The following is a 13463-nucleotide window of genomic DNA, read 5'->3' on the forward strand; positions in this document are numbered from 1 at the left end:
AATTTTGGGGGGTGGGGCGGGGCAGTGATCAGATTGGTTTGAACTCTGTTAAGTGGCCACACAACCAGAGAAAGCATCTAAAGCTTCTAATTTCTCCCGTTTACCTGTGCGTCGCAAGAGCCCGTGTGCTGTTAGGACCGGCTTCCAAACAGAGTTGATGTCTTCTTATGCCTTGGTTTTTCCAGAATTGCCACTTAATTGGCTATTGTTATCAATGTCTTTTGCCAAAAAAAACAACATCCTCACATCTTCCTAAGCTAAGGTGGGACAAGAGAGTAAAGCACATCTCCTTCTTGGGTGTGTGAATTGTCTTCTGGTTTTTTTTTTAGGAAAGGGAAAAAAGAATGGAAATACCAAGTAGATTTTCAAGTGTAGTCATGTATCCTGTGAAGCCTATATGGAAATAGAATTTTAGAGTTGTTTAGGTTTTGGGGTTTGTTTAATTCTGGCATTGGTTAAGTACATTACAGACATTAACCCAGGGTGTTATTGGGGTTTTCTGAGTTAATGAAAAAAAGTAGACCTGTTTACTTTAAAATTAAGATCTTATGTTTATCGAAATATACAACAAGAAAGTAAAAAGATTAAGCCACCAAGTGGGAGAGAATATTTTGAAGGTGAACTGCCAAACAATTGATAACCAGAATATGTAAAGAACTCTGTATTCAAAGAGAACAATACCAGCTAATGCAAAAATGGGCCAGAAGCGTGAATAGACAGAAGAAACACAAATTGCCAGTAGTCATATGAAAAAATAATTCCATTAGTAGTCAAGAAAATGCAAAATAAGGTCCCGGGTGATAGACCATTTTCTCCCTATTGGTTACTGCGTACTGGCGGGAATGTGGAATCTGCTATGCTGCTGGTGGGAAGAGATACTAGCACAACCTTCTTGGAAAATCATTTAGTGTCCTCTTTGAAAGTTCAACATTTATGTTTCCCGTGATCCAGCGCTCCTGGCCTAGGTGTGTAACCAGTCAGTTATTCCAGACTGAGTGTTTAGCATTTTTATAAAGCTAAAGTCAAGGAGAATCGTGCACTACACTGCTTGAGTATGCAGGTGTCCACAGACAGCCGCGTATCTAAAGCTGTGTATGAAGTGCTTGTGCAGTGACTGTCGCTTGGTAAACGTCCGATAAGTGTTAGCTGTTGCTGCTGTTCTTATCGTTACTGTCATTGCTCTTGATAACAGATCTGAGGTGCAGGTTGCCCCATGTCACTCAACTAGGAAGGGCAGACTTGAGATTGAGTGGTTTGGGTCTGAAGCCCATGTGCTTGTCTTGCTCCAGACCCAACAAAAGAGGAAGCTCTTGTTTATGTTGGAACACACCCCGGTTCAATTCACAGCGTTGCAGTGCGGTTCTGTGAAGCCTTCAGGATTTGATCCCAGCCTTTGTCTTCTTGTTTTTAGCTCTCACTTTTGACTCTGTGGACTCTTGTGTTTTTCTTGACCTTGACTAATTCTCCCTTCCTTTCTAGGCTCCTTGGGAAAGTCATTTTCAGCTCTGAATTTATGTACATCTATGATTTCCTAGAATAGTTAAGAAATGGCGCCCCCCCCCCCCCCCTTATTGTTTGTAGAGAGAACGTAAATGCCATATTTAAAATTGGGCTTTTGAGTCGGCCTAGGAAACGATCCTGGCTCTGTCATTTACTCCTGTATGACTGGGCACATTATGCAGACTTCTAGGAGCTGCAGTTTTCTCATCTGGATGCTGAGAATACTCCTGACTCTGTCTCAGGGTTGGTGTGAAGATTAACGGGATAATATATATAAACAATGCTGAAGTGCTGAAAGTGGCGGCTGTCATTTTTGGCTTTCTTATGTGTGTGTGTCTGCCCTAGGTATTTGCTTTGTCCACACATCCTTATGGCTGCCGAGTGATTCAGAGGATCCTGGAGCACTGCCTCCCTGACCAGACACTCCCCATCTTAGAGGAGCTTCACCAGCATACAGAGCAGCTTGTACAGGTAGTGGAGTTGCCAGTAGAGCAACTGCAGACACCCGTGGGCTCGCGCGGCCCACGTCTGCTCAGCGCGGGGATCCGTTCTGGAAGGGGTCATGTTGATGTGTTTAACATGCCGCTGAAGTTCTGGGCAAGTTTTCATTTACACCAGCCCAATTCGTGTTTTCTCCATGTGGGTGATGACTGGAACCTGGGCCTGGGCCTGGGCGCGGAGACCTCCGCCTACCTGAGCTCTGTGCTGGCCTAGCTCGCTGTGTCACCACAGGCCGCTTCATCTCCTGGGTCTCAGTGTCATCATTTCAAATGAACTAAAGGGATTAGTTGATTTCTTCTTTCTGGCTTTGAAACTTTGTCTTGCTTCTACCACTAAAAATTTCGCCCACACTGACCATTTGAACACTTTCTATATGTAGTGTTGTACTGAAGGAAGTTTTTTTGTTAACATTTCTTGTTTGTTTTGGTAGGAGTTGTGAGATCATCAATGTATTAAATATTCATTGTAGACAAATTTGCAAGTGCAGAAAGTAGAAGCAGAACAAAAGAAACAAACCATAATCTTACCGTCCAGAAGCACACGTTTGGCATTGGCACTGAAAAAAAGCTATTTGTACACTCTTCTTTACATCTTACAAATGAATATTTTTGCCTCTGGAATTCCTTATTTGCACACGTTTATCCTCTCAAAGTATCTTACACTTTAGACGGCCGAGCACAGCCATTATATGCTTGTGATCTTATTTAATTAGCTGTTGCCTGTTTTGTTGTACATAAACATTGTTTCCAGTTTTTGTTTTTTTAGATAGGTTCAGTGAACCATTTGTACATTTCTCTTTGGAGGAAAAATAGCTCTTTATTCCCACCTCCCCTCCCTTAAAATTCTTTTTTAATGAGAGGATGTCTATGTTTTTGTGTAGGGTGTAGGTGTAGAGTGTGTAGGGTGTAGGCTGCTTTATTAAGGGCCCAACTGGGACCTTTGGGCATAAGCGTGTAGAGAAACATTCCATCGTTTGGTGGTAGCGTGTTCCTGTGTTGTACTGATAGGGAAGGAGTGTCACTGCCTGTCCGTTTGTAAAATTGTGTGTTGGTCTGGGTGCAGGTGAGCCGTCGTGGCGCTGCGGGAAGATGGGTGTCGAGTAGATGGACGTGGGCAGCCCACGGAGCTTGTTTGTACACAAATTTCATTTCTCTTGTTGTTTCTCAAACAGGATCAATACGGAAATTATGTAATCCAGCATGTACTGGAGCACGGTCGTCCTGAGGATAAAAGTAAAATCGTGGCAGAAATCCGAGGCAATGTGCTTGTACTGAGTCAGCACAAATTTGCGAGGTATGTGCTTTGAATCACACACACTCTGCTTTCCGTAAGAGAGGATCAAAAAGTATTTTCAGGTCTAGAGAGCAAAAATGAAATTTCTTCTTTTTTTAAAAAATGTTTGTTTTTCTTTAAGTATACATATCTTAAAAGTCAAATAGTTCTTCTACAAATATAAAACCTGAAAAGTCCCTTCGTGGGCTCACTTCCCTAGTCAGCCACTGTGAAATCTGGGGGATATGTTTCTAAAGAATATGTTTTATACTTTGATAAACTGAACATTTCGTTAACTTTTTTGTTTGGAATTGTGAAGTGTTCTTTCCTCCGTTTCCTCTTCTGGCCTTTACTCCTCTGTCTCTTCAACTGAGAGGCAGTATACCTTATCTCTGTGCGGGTCTTATTCTTAGAATTTCCTTTCCATTCTTCATATGGTCCCAGCTCAAGAATAAAACGCACTAGTTCTTCCCAGGTTGTGAAAGATGTTTTAGGTAGCTTATAAGTGGCAGAGGTTGGAGAAGACACTGATGGCCCTCCAGTGGCTCAGTGGTATGGTCTTCTAATGTACACAGTACATTTGTATTTTTGGACTGTTTTTCTTATCTGGTGTGTAGGATAAATTGCAAGGCAGGTGGGACTCATACAAACTTGATGTTTTTAACTTGTTTAGTTTTAATTTGTGAAATCTTATTACAGCATGGAAAATAGAGCAAAGAAAGGAAAGCACTCGTAGAGCCAGTGCTGCAGTAGTCTAACCGTGTCAGGCTCATCTCCTGGACCTTGTGTTGCTTTTTTTTGGGACATTTGCCAGCACCAGGGAGGAAGGGTCAGAGTCTGTGAGGTTTCTTCTTGGGTCACTGGCCTGTTTACTTTTTTGTCCAGTGTGTTTAATATCTCACCCTTGGATATAGAGTAAGTATTAATATTACAGTAGACTTGTGGTTTGGTAATGACCAAATAACCACTGTGGGCCCAACCCTCCCACAGAGAAGTAGTATAAATTGTGGGGGCCAGCCTGGTGGCGCAGTGGTTAAGTTCGCACATTCCGATTTGGTGGCCCAGGGTTCGCTGGTTAGGATCCTGGGTGCAGATATGGCACCACTTGGCAAGCCATGCTGTGGCTGGTGTCCCACATATAAAGTAGAGGAAGATGGGCATAGATGTTAGCTCAGGGCCAGTCTTCCTCAGCAAAAAGAGGAGGATTGGCAGCAGTTAGCTCAGGGCTAATTTTCCTCAAAAGAAAAAAAAAAGACTTGTGGACAAAATGGCAAAAAAACTACCTGAAGATATTAGAGAGTGACCAAGAGCAGGTAGGTAAGGGGGGAGAGGGGAGTTGGGTGGCTGTTGATACTTGGAGGAAGGTAATTGCACTGGGGAAAATTCCTTGGCCCCTTAAAAAAATCTTTTTTTTCTTTTTGTGCTATTCTTGACATAGAGCGTTGTGTAAGTTTGAGGTGGACAGTATGTTGCTGTGATATGTTTATATGTTGCCACATGATTACTACAGTAGCCTTAGTTAACACCTTTGCCATGTCACATGATTAACATTTTTGTGTGTGTGTTGAGAACTGTTAAGATCTAGTCTCTTAGCAACTTTGAAGCGTATAATATACAGTATTGTCGACTCTAATCAGGAAATTTCCCATTTTTAATAACTTTTATTCTGTAGGTACTTCCCAGTCTGCTCCAGGCTGGGCTCCTAAAGTTGGAATAGAAAATCTCCAGGGTTCCCACAAGGCATAGTTTGGGGCACCCATGACAATAGGAAGGACAAAGTAACGGGAGAAGTCCTGGAAAGGAAGAGAACCAGAGGGGGGAGGCCCAAATTTAAACTTCCCAAGTATCTGGTTGACTCCTGAACCACGCTTGCATGGGACAGACTTGAGGCAGCCCAAGTAATTGAACTGAGATTTCTGCTGCTGCCTGCTGAATGGGAGATGTTTGCTGTTTGAGTTCAGTCAAGTTAACTGCACTAGAAGAAGGGGATGTGGGAGTAACACTCTTTGGAGGAACATAATGGAACTCACTTTCAGCAGTGTATCACTCGCTTGTGTCTAGGTAACAGGAAAATGTGACCTATACTCAAGAAAAAAGAAAAAAAAACAACGAATGCATAGTTCCAGACCACCATCCAGATGTCCACAGAGAAGGATGATAAGGCGGCTATTTTAGTTAAACTCAAGGACGTAAAGGAGAATATACTTGTAATGAGTGAAAAGATAAGAAATGTTAGTAGAAAATTAGAAACTTAGAAAAAGAACAAAATGGAAGTTCTAGAATAGAAAAAAATATATCACCTGAAATAAAATCATCTGTATGGCCTGAATAGTAAATAATGGAAAAGGAGCCAGTAAACTTGAAAATAAATCAAAAGAAATATACCAATAAAACAGATTAGTTACTTTCTGACATTTTTGACGGTGACCCAGAATAGAGAGTAAGTTGTCATCGACTTTGCGTGCAAAGGCACTTGCACACACGCGACTGAAACTGTGCTGCCCGTGACTCATTCCCGTGCTTACTGTTCTGTTTCATTAAAGAAAAAAGCCGGTCACAAATCACTAAGTGGATTTCACTGCCCACAAATGAGGTGGTCACCACAGTTTCTGAAACACTAGAATAAACTTTAAAGACTGAGACGACGTCGATGGTGTGTTGGGGGGGGGAGGCGTCAGTCAAGTCGGATGCTGTGCCGGTAGCTGCTCTCCCTGCTTGCTTTCCTGGAAGCCGGGTCAGTGCTGAGTGTCCTGTCCTCAGCCCAGTTTAGCAGAAAGTCCTGCTCTAATCCCGACCACTTTGTGGGGGATGCTGGCCTGGACTGGCTGAAGGGGCAACCCAGCCAAGCAGGGCCGAGAAGACTTGAATTCTTTGTCTGGACATTGGGAGGTCATGACTGGCTTTGTGCTCTCTGACCCAGATCAGTAATATCTTAACTCTTTTCTGCTAAGGGAGAAGCCAGTGGGTATTAGGAGAGTCACGTCCACAGGGCCACACCTTCAGCTCATGCTAGAATTGCATGGTACTCTGAAAGGAAGGTGGGGAAAAAAAGTTTTCTCATATCTCCGCCCCGGAGGGGAGAGCCTGTTGTCTTAATTAGATTTGATGGATTAGCTCACTAGATTTGATATACACTGTATATCTTAGGAAGAAAGATTGAAGAAATGTCTGGTAGGATGGTAGTTCTTGAACATTTCAGCTTGAGAATTTTGTTTTCTAAGTAAAAGCACATGCATAAGCTCAATGTGCAAAACCAGCTAACAGCGGGAAGATGCTTCCAGAGCTCCGTGAAACAACAGACACCTTCTTATGGTTTGAAAACCTCTGGAATAGGGAATTATTCTGCTGACGGTTATTTGTGATGAGTGTTCAAATAGCCAGAGAGCTGGCTTTTGGAAGAAGAAATAAGATGCCGTCCCTGCCTTCAGGTGCTCCTGGAGTAGGCACACGTGTCCTTTCCAGCCCCTGAAGGTAAAATAGGTGAACGGTGCAATTTCAGGGAAGGCTGCTTTGCTGCGTGTGTAAGGAGCCATTCACCTGGATGGTAGGGTGCGTGTGTAAGGAGCCATTCACCTGGATGGTAGGGTGCCCTAGGAAGTACTTGCTTCCACGTCATTGGGAATTCCCAAGCAGGCTAAACGGCCATCCTTCAGGATTGTCAGAAAAGAGCTTTCTGCGTTAGCCAGGTCTGAACTCTTTTCCTTTTCTACTTGAGTGCTCTGTGGTCCAGAGCACCTCCCGCAGTTGTGAACTCTGCACAGCCAGCCACTGCCCGCTCACCACAGGTTCTCTCTGTCAGGTGTCGGCTCCAGCAATACAAATGCAGATCATATGCATTGCTCGTCCACCCCACACGACTTCCCCATACTCCCCGAACCGCAGATTCAAAGTAGTATTGACTTATAAACCAAACATTAATGAGCAGTCAGTCCCCCTGGATGGAAACAGCCATGGGCATGGCTTGGTGTGTAATTTCATCACTCTCTACAGTCCCTCTGGCCTGTAGAAAAACTGATTTAATGTAGCCACATTTCTTTTTCCTTTCGCAAGATGATCTATTTGCGAAGCGTTTAGCAGTGTGGACAGACCTGTAAGGTTCTTCTTGCTTTTAGACGCTTTAGGAGGCAGCATGAGGTAGCTGATCGAGTGGTGTGCTTCCTGCTCGTCTGTTTCTTCACTCAGTAAGCCCCTGGAGCCTCTCCAGGCCGCGCTCTGTGCCCGGCACCAGCGGTACAGACATAAGGCAGGCTTGCGCTTGGCCTCAGCGAGCTCACAGAGTGAGGAAAGGATTCGTCGATTTTGCTTGTGTTGAAATTATGCTCGTTAACCAGTTCAGCTAGTAACCAGTCTTGTGAGCCTTGCGTTTAAGTCCCTTCACTTACCTGGGCTTGTTAACCTCACCTGTCAGAGGGTTGGGTGTGGTACCCTCCAAGACCTGGTCTCACCCTGGTTCACATGGGAAGCCACAGGTGGGAAAGGCGCAGAGTTTCATAGAGCTGAACGCTTGATGAATTAATCTTCCAGAAATGTTCAGATCTCTTTTGCTACTGGTCCTGTGTTCAGGGCGGAGGCCAGGCAAGCTCATCCTAACAGGTTCCGTCTTCTCAGAGTTGTCCCTGGGTTTGTCTCATTACAGCAATGTTGTGGAGAAGTGTGTCACTCATGCCTCCCGTACAGAGCGCGCTGTGCTTATCGATGAGGTGTGCACCATGAACGATGGTCCCCACAGTGCCTTATACACCATGATGAAGGACCAGTATGCTAACTACGTGGTCCAGAAGATGATTGATGTGGCGGAGCCCGCCCAGCGCAAGATCGTCATGCACAAGGTAGGCGTGTTGGTAGATGTCACTCAGGGAGTGAGCAAGGCCTTGGGTTCTTCACGTGAATGCGAAGGAGGGGAACATCTTGCTGCTTGCAGAGTTTGTCACTAGACTGTGTCTCATGCTGTGCTTTTCCCTTTCATCCAGAGTGTCCATTGTCCCCACGTTTGCCAGCCCTCCTCGATCACTAACTCCCTTGGTCTTTTGAGGGGTTTCCCTCCCTCATCCTCAGGCCGTGCTTCTACCCCCTGCTCCTAGGAGACCAGCTTCTCAGTCCCGCGAATCCACCTGCTCACCTTATTTCCTTCACTTCCTCCTCCTCCTCCTCCTCCCTTCCTTCCACCGCCATTTACTGAGTGCCTGCCTGCCCACTGCAGGGCCTGCTCTGGCACATTGACCTTAGGCCCGCTCTCTGCCAGACACCAGCACAGAGACGACGGAGACTGATTCCTGCCCACAGAGCATTGTGTGGGAGAGCAGGGGGAGCGCGTGCCCCGAGTCTTTGAAGGGAGGTTTGCGGGAGAAGTCCAGGCTGAAGAGGAGTTAGGAAAAGAGGGGCAGAAATCTGAACTGTCCCCAGGTGCTGTGAGTGGGAGCTGACGCAGCACCTGGAGAAGCCCACGGCTTCAGGGACAGTCACAGAGCAGGTCCAGCCGGCCCCACCCAGGCCGCAGGGCCCAGGAGCAAAACCAAGCCGCGGGCGGGTGTGCTGCAGCCATGCTTGTGCCAGGCAGTGCTGCGAGCCTCGGGCTGCTGACCTGACCCCTCGGCCTGGGGACTCTGAACTCCCTCAGCTCTCCTCACTGGAGGCATGGCCGTGGTCTGGCAATGATGAGCCACTTGCCCTCACTGAGAACAAGGTTCGGTAATGAGAATCTGTGTTATGGACTCAAGTTCTGAGCCAGACGAGGCACCCGGCACCTCCAGTTCGAAACAAGACACGAGACAACCCCGCACCAGTGACGGTGATGGCAGTTGAAGGCTGGGAGAGTCCAGAGTCCTTAGGTTGTGAGACGCACAGATGTGCGTGTTGAGACACCAGTGCTGGCAGAGGGAGTGTTGGAGATATGCAGAAGTTGAAAGCATGGCCTTTCATTCATTCATTCACAAATCCTTATTAATAAGTGTGCATACTCCATGGCAGGCCCTCCTTTCACATGGGCTGCTGTGTCGGTGCACGTGATGGTGTGTGCACAGACAGTTCGGTGATGCTGGGTGAGCAGTGGGGAGGGCTGTGTAAGAGTGTGGCAGAGTGCCTCTTCTAATATGGGGGTACAGAGAAGGCTCCCAGGATAGTGACGTTTGAATAAAGCCCTGAGTCATTCTGGGCAGGGGGAAGCTGGTGAGTGAAGGCTCGGAAGCAGGACAAGACGGTGTGTTTGAAGGAGTGGAGCACGTCCAGGAGGACAGGGCTGTGGCGCCACAGTCGCGTTTGCCTGTCGGACAGTTGTGCTGGCTGATGAGTAACCTGGAGGAAGGGGGGCAGCAGGAGAGGAGGCCCGGAGATGCTGGTGGCTTTGCGGTTGAAGAGAAGTGGATAGAATGGGGCTTAGCAGTTGGTTTAGTGAGGGAGTTGAGAGGAGGAGTCGTCCCAAGAATCTAAGAAAGTAAGAGTTTTTCAGCTCTTTCACATCCAGGCAGCGTCCTTTTTAGCCAGAGGAAACATTGAGAGTGGAGCAAGTTGATTACTTTCATCTCCCATTCAATCAAGGAATAAATGGGGTTCAGCCACAGTGCACACGCACGCGTGTGGGTGGTTAGAGTTTTGTCTGGAGGAGGAGAGATGTGAAGTGGCTGGACTCATGTGAGCCAGGCCCAGGGACGGAGAGGAGAATGACTGAATCTCAGTTTCTAGAAGGAGGGCTCCTGAGTTCTCATGACAAACACACCAGCCACATCCATAGTCCTCACTGCAACCCAAGCCGAGGTGTAGCCTAATCGCATCCTTTTTACAGATGCGTTTAGAGAAGTTAGGCAAGGTCTGGGTCACACAGCTCAGAATTTGAGCCAAGGACTGTTAATAGTTTACCACGTAGGCTCTTCCATGAGAATGTGATAGCTGATGTGGGTTTGTGTCCTGTGTGGGGTGCAGAAGTGGTGTCTAGAACTACTTGTCTCTTCCTTGCTTTGAGGACACAGCTAAACAGACGAAACTTGTTGCCCGCATGGAGCTTTCAGTCTGGAGGGCGTCCATCTGCCCCGGCCCGTTGTCCAGTGTGTTTGAGTGTGCACTGTGAGTCTGGATGGGGAAGCAGGTTGATAAGCCATGTTCCTTCACTGTCTGTGGAATGATGGATAGACAAGCAGATGATTGTTACACGCAGTGTGTTGCATGCTGTAGCTGAGGCGTGCAGAAAGCCCCATGAACTCATGGAACAGGAAGGTGGTTCCAGAGAGCAGACGCCTCTCCTCGTCGAGGATGCACCGGACTGCTCAACGTGGATCCACCCGGGGAGGGGAGAGCGGAAGAGAAGGCTGCTGGAGCTGAGCCGAGCCTGGGTGGGAGAGGGTGGGGGCGGCGCAGTAGGCAGTGCCGTGAGAGCGCGGTGGGGAGAACAGGAATTTCTGGAGGAGCCAGACAGTCAGGCTCAAGTACTGTGCTATTCCTTATTAGCCATTTGACTTAACCCCTGTGCCTTCATTTTCTCATCAGTAAAGTGGGCACAGCCTTCCATATGAGGCTTAAACGAGCAGTGCCTGGCTCACATTGGTCGTTTTTCTTGTCATTAGTAGCTTCTGTGAACTGGAGGACAGGGTCTGGGGGTGAGCTCAGGATTCATGGTGCCCGGAAAGGAAGCCTCCACTCCTCAGGGAGCTGAGGTGCCTTGTGGGCCCAGAGAGGCTAAGCGCATGCCCCTGGAAGGCGCTGTGAGGTGGTGGTGGGAACCGTGCGATCTTCGGTCAGGATGCACTGTCTCTACATTCTGTCCTGGATGTGCTCTGTGGCCGTCCGGCCCCTGGAGCCCTCCCGTCCTGCGTCAGCACTCCGGGCAGGACTGCCCTGCTCGTCTGCTGGTGCTCTGGAGGCAGCGTCTGGGAGCACACCGGGAGCCTGCCCAGGTCTGTTTTCAGGCCGGAGTAACACAGCTGTGCTTCCTCCCCAGATCCGGCCCCACATCGCAACTCTTCGCAAGTACACCTATGGCAAGCACATTCTGGCCAAGTTGGAGAAGTACTACATGAAGAATGGCGTTGACTTAGGGCCCATCTGCGGCCCCCCTAATGGTATCATCTGAGTCAGTGTTGCCCTGCCCCCTCATTCCCACTGACCTCACTGGCCCACTGGCGGATCCAACCAGCAACCAGAGATGTTCTAGTGCAGAATCTGAAATGGGTCACGGTTGCTCCAGGGTTATCCTCTCCTCCGAAAAAGGAATCAAATCCACAAGTGGAAAAGCCTTTGTAAATTTGTTTAATTTTATTACGCATAACATGTACTAATTATTTTTTTTAATTGACTGATTGCCCTGCAGTTTTACCGGTGTATAGGAGACTTGTACATAGGTAACCAGTGTACATGGAGGCCGCATATTTTGTTCAACGCTGTATCTATATTCCACGTGCGGAAACTTTCAGGGTGGTTGGTTAAAAAAAGTTAAAAAAAAAAAAGAAAAAAGGTTTTTAACTCATTTGCCTTACTGGCAAGTTTTGCAAATAGCTCTTTCCCACCTCCTCATTTTAGTAAAAAACAAAAACAAATAAAAAAACCTGAGAAGTTTGAATTTCAGTTAAATGACCCCAAACTGGCATTTAACGCTGTTTATAAAAAATATATATATAAATATATATATAATGAACATTGTTTCAGAGTTGCTAGAGCTTCAGTTGATGACCTGAAGTTTATGGCGCTTGTCAGCTTGCCTTTTTGGAGACTGACGCTGAGGGCATGGTGCGGCCTGCGTCGTGAGGAGGGGACGCGAGCACCCGGGCGTCTCTGAAGGCCGGGCAGGTGGAATTGTTTACTGCCTACTGGAGTTTTTTCTGTTCACATTGAAAGGCAAAATCTGATTATTTAGCATGAGAAAAAAAAAATCCAACTCTGCTTTTGGTCTTGCTTCTATAAATATATAGTGTATACTTGGTGTAGACTTTGCATATATACAAATTTGTAGTATTTTCTTGTTTTGATGTCTAATCTGTATCTATAATGTACCCTAGTAGTCGAACATACTTTTGATTGTACAATTGTACATTTGTATACCTGTAATGTAAATGTGGAGAAGTTTGAATCAACATAAACACGTTTTTTGGTAAGAAAAGAGAATTAGCCAGCCCTGTGCATTCAGTGTATATTCACACCTTTTATGGTCGTAGCCTATAGTGTTGTATATTGTAAATTGTAATTTCAACCAGAAGTAAATTTTTTTTTCTTTTGAAGGAATAAATGTTCTTTATACAGCCTAGTTAATGTTTAAAAAGAAAAAATAGCTTGGTTTTATTTGTCATCTAGTCAGACAGTAGCGAAATCCTTTCTAAATGTTATTCAAGATGATTCAGTTCACAGTAGTGTTTTTTTTACCCTAAAAAGTAACGTTTTGCTTATTTTGTGACAGTCAAAAGGACGTGCAAAGTCCAGCCCCGCCCCAGCTTCCCTTACAGTCCGAGCCCTGTCCCCTTGTAAAGTGTGAATTGCCCTCCTTTTTGTACAGAAGATGAACTGTATTTTGCATTTTGTCTACTTGTAAGTGAATGTAACATACTGTCAATTTTCCTTGTTTGAATATAGAATTGTAACACTACACGGTGTACATTTCCAGAGCCTTGTGTATATTTCCAATGAACTTTTTTGCAAGCACACTTGTAACCATATGTGTATAATTAACAAACCTGTGTATGCTTATGCCTGGGCAACTATTTTTTGTAACTCTTGTGTAGATTGTCTCTAAACAATGTGTGATCTTTATTTTGAAAAATACAGAACTTTGGAATCTGAGTTTGCGCTTTATTTTAGCTTTTTTACCCCCTATTATAGTGCCCCAGGACAGCCCTTTCCTTGTTTGTGCCTCTTTCTGCTTGCTTTGTTTCTGTTTGTGAGGAGGGTGGGCGAGGGGACAGAATTGGAATAGGGCTGGGGTGTCAAACTGATGGCTCTTGAGCCCAATTTGACCCTAAGATGTTGGGTTTAGCATGCCCAGTGCTTTCAAATCCAAGACATTCCACATTAATCCACATTTCCAGTTTCTATTGAAGGCTCAGTATCTTCGCTGCCCTGGCCCCGAGTCTGCGCCCTCATGGCGGGGCACATCCGCAGAGGGCCTGTTCTCGTCTCTGCTCTTCGTTGGCGCTCTGGCCCTGCGGCGTTTGTGGGCCCGAGGTCCAGATTAGAACCCAGTCAGTTACAAACGTCTCCCAGCTGAGTGTTGGGGC

The 13463-nt window shown here is 46.3% G+C and overlaps 1 protein-coding gene and 1 non-coding gene across 51 annotated transcripts in view; both read left to right on the forward strand.

The window, feature by feature from the left end:
• PUM1 (pumilio RNA binding family member 1) overlaps positions 1-13029 on the forward strand; it is a 122649-nt gene extending 109620 nt beyond the window's left edge. For all 50 annotated transcript variants that reach the window (XM_070596299.1, XM_070596313.1, XM_070596293.1 and 47 more), the window contains 4 exons: positions 1846-1971; positions 3173-3294; positions 7910-8102; positions 11201-13029. In XM_070596299.1, coding sequence (XP_070452400.1) covers positions 1846-1971; positions 3173-3294; positions 7910-8102; positions 11201-11332 — 573 coding nt within the window. In that variant the 3' untranslated portion in view covers positions 11333-13029. The remainder of the gene's footprint in view (positions 1-1845; positions 1972-3172; positions 3295-7909; positions 8103-11200) is intronic.
• Positions 8918-9002, forward strand: LOC139082140 (small nucleolar RNA SNORD103/SNORD85). The gene has a single exon (XR_011537869.1). It is a non-coding gene; the product is annotated as a small nucleolar RNA SNORD103/SNORD85 (small nucleolar RNA).
• Positions 13030-13463: the final 434 nt, after the last annotated feature.

This window comes from Equus przewalskii, chromosome 2 (assembly GCF_037783145.1).
Source record: "Equus przewalskii isolate Varuska chromosome 2, EquPr2, whole genome shotgun sequence".
Classification (NCBI taxonomy): Eukaryota; Metazoa; Chordata; class Mammalia; order Perissodactyla; family Equidae; genus Equus; species Equus przewalskii.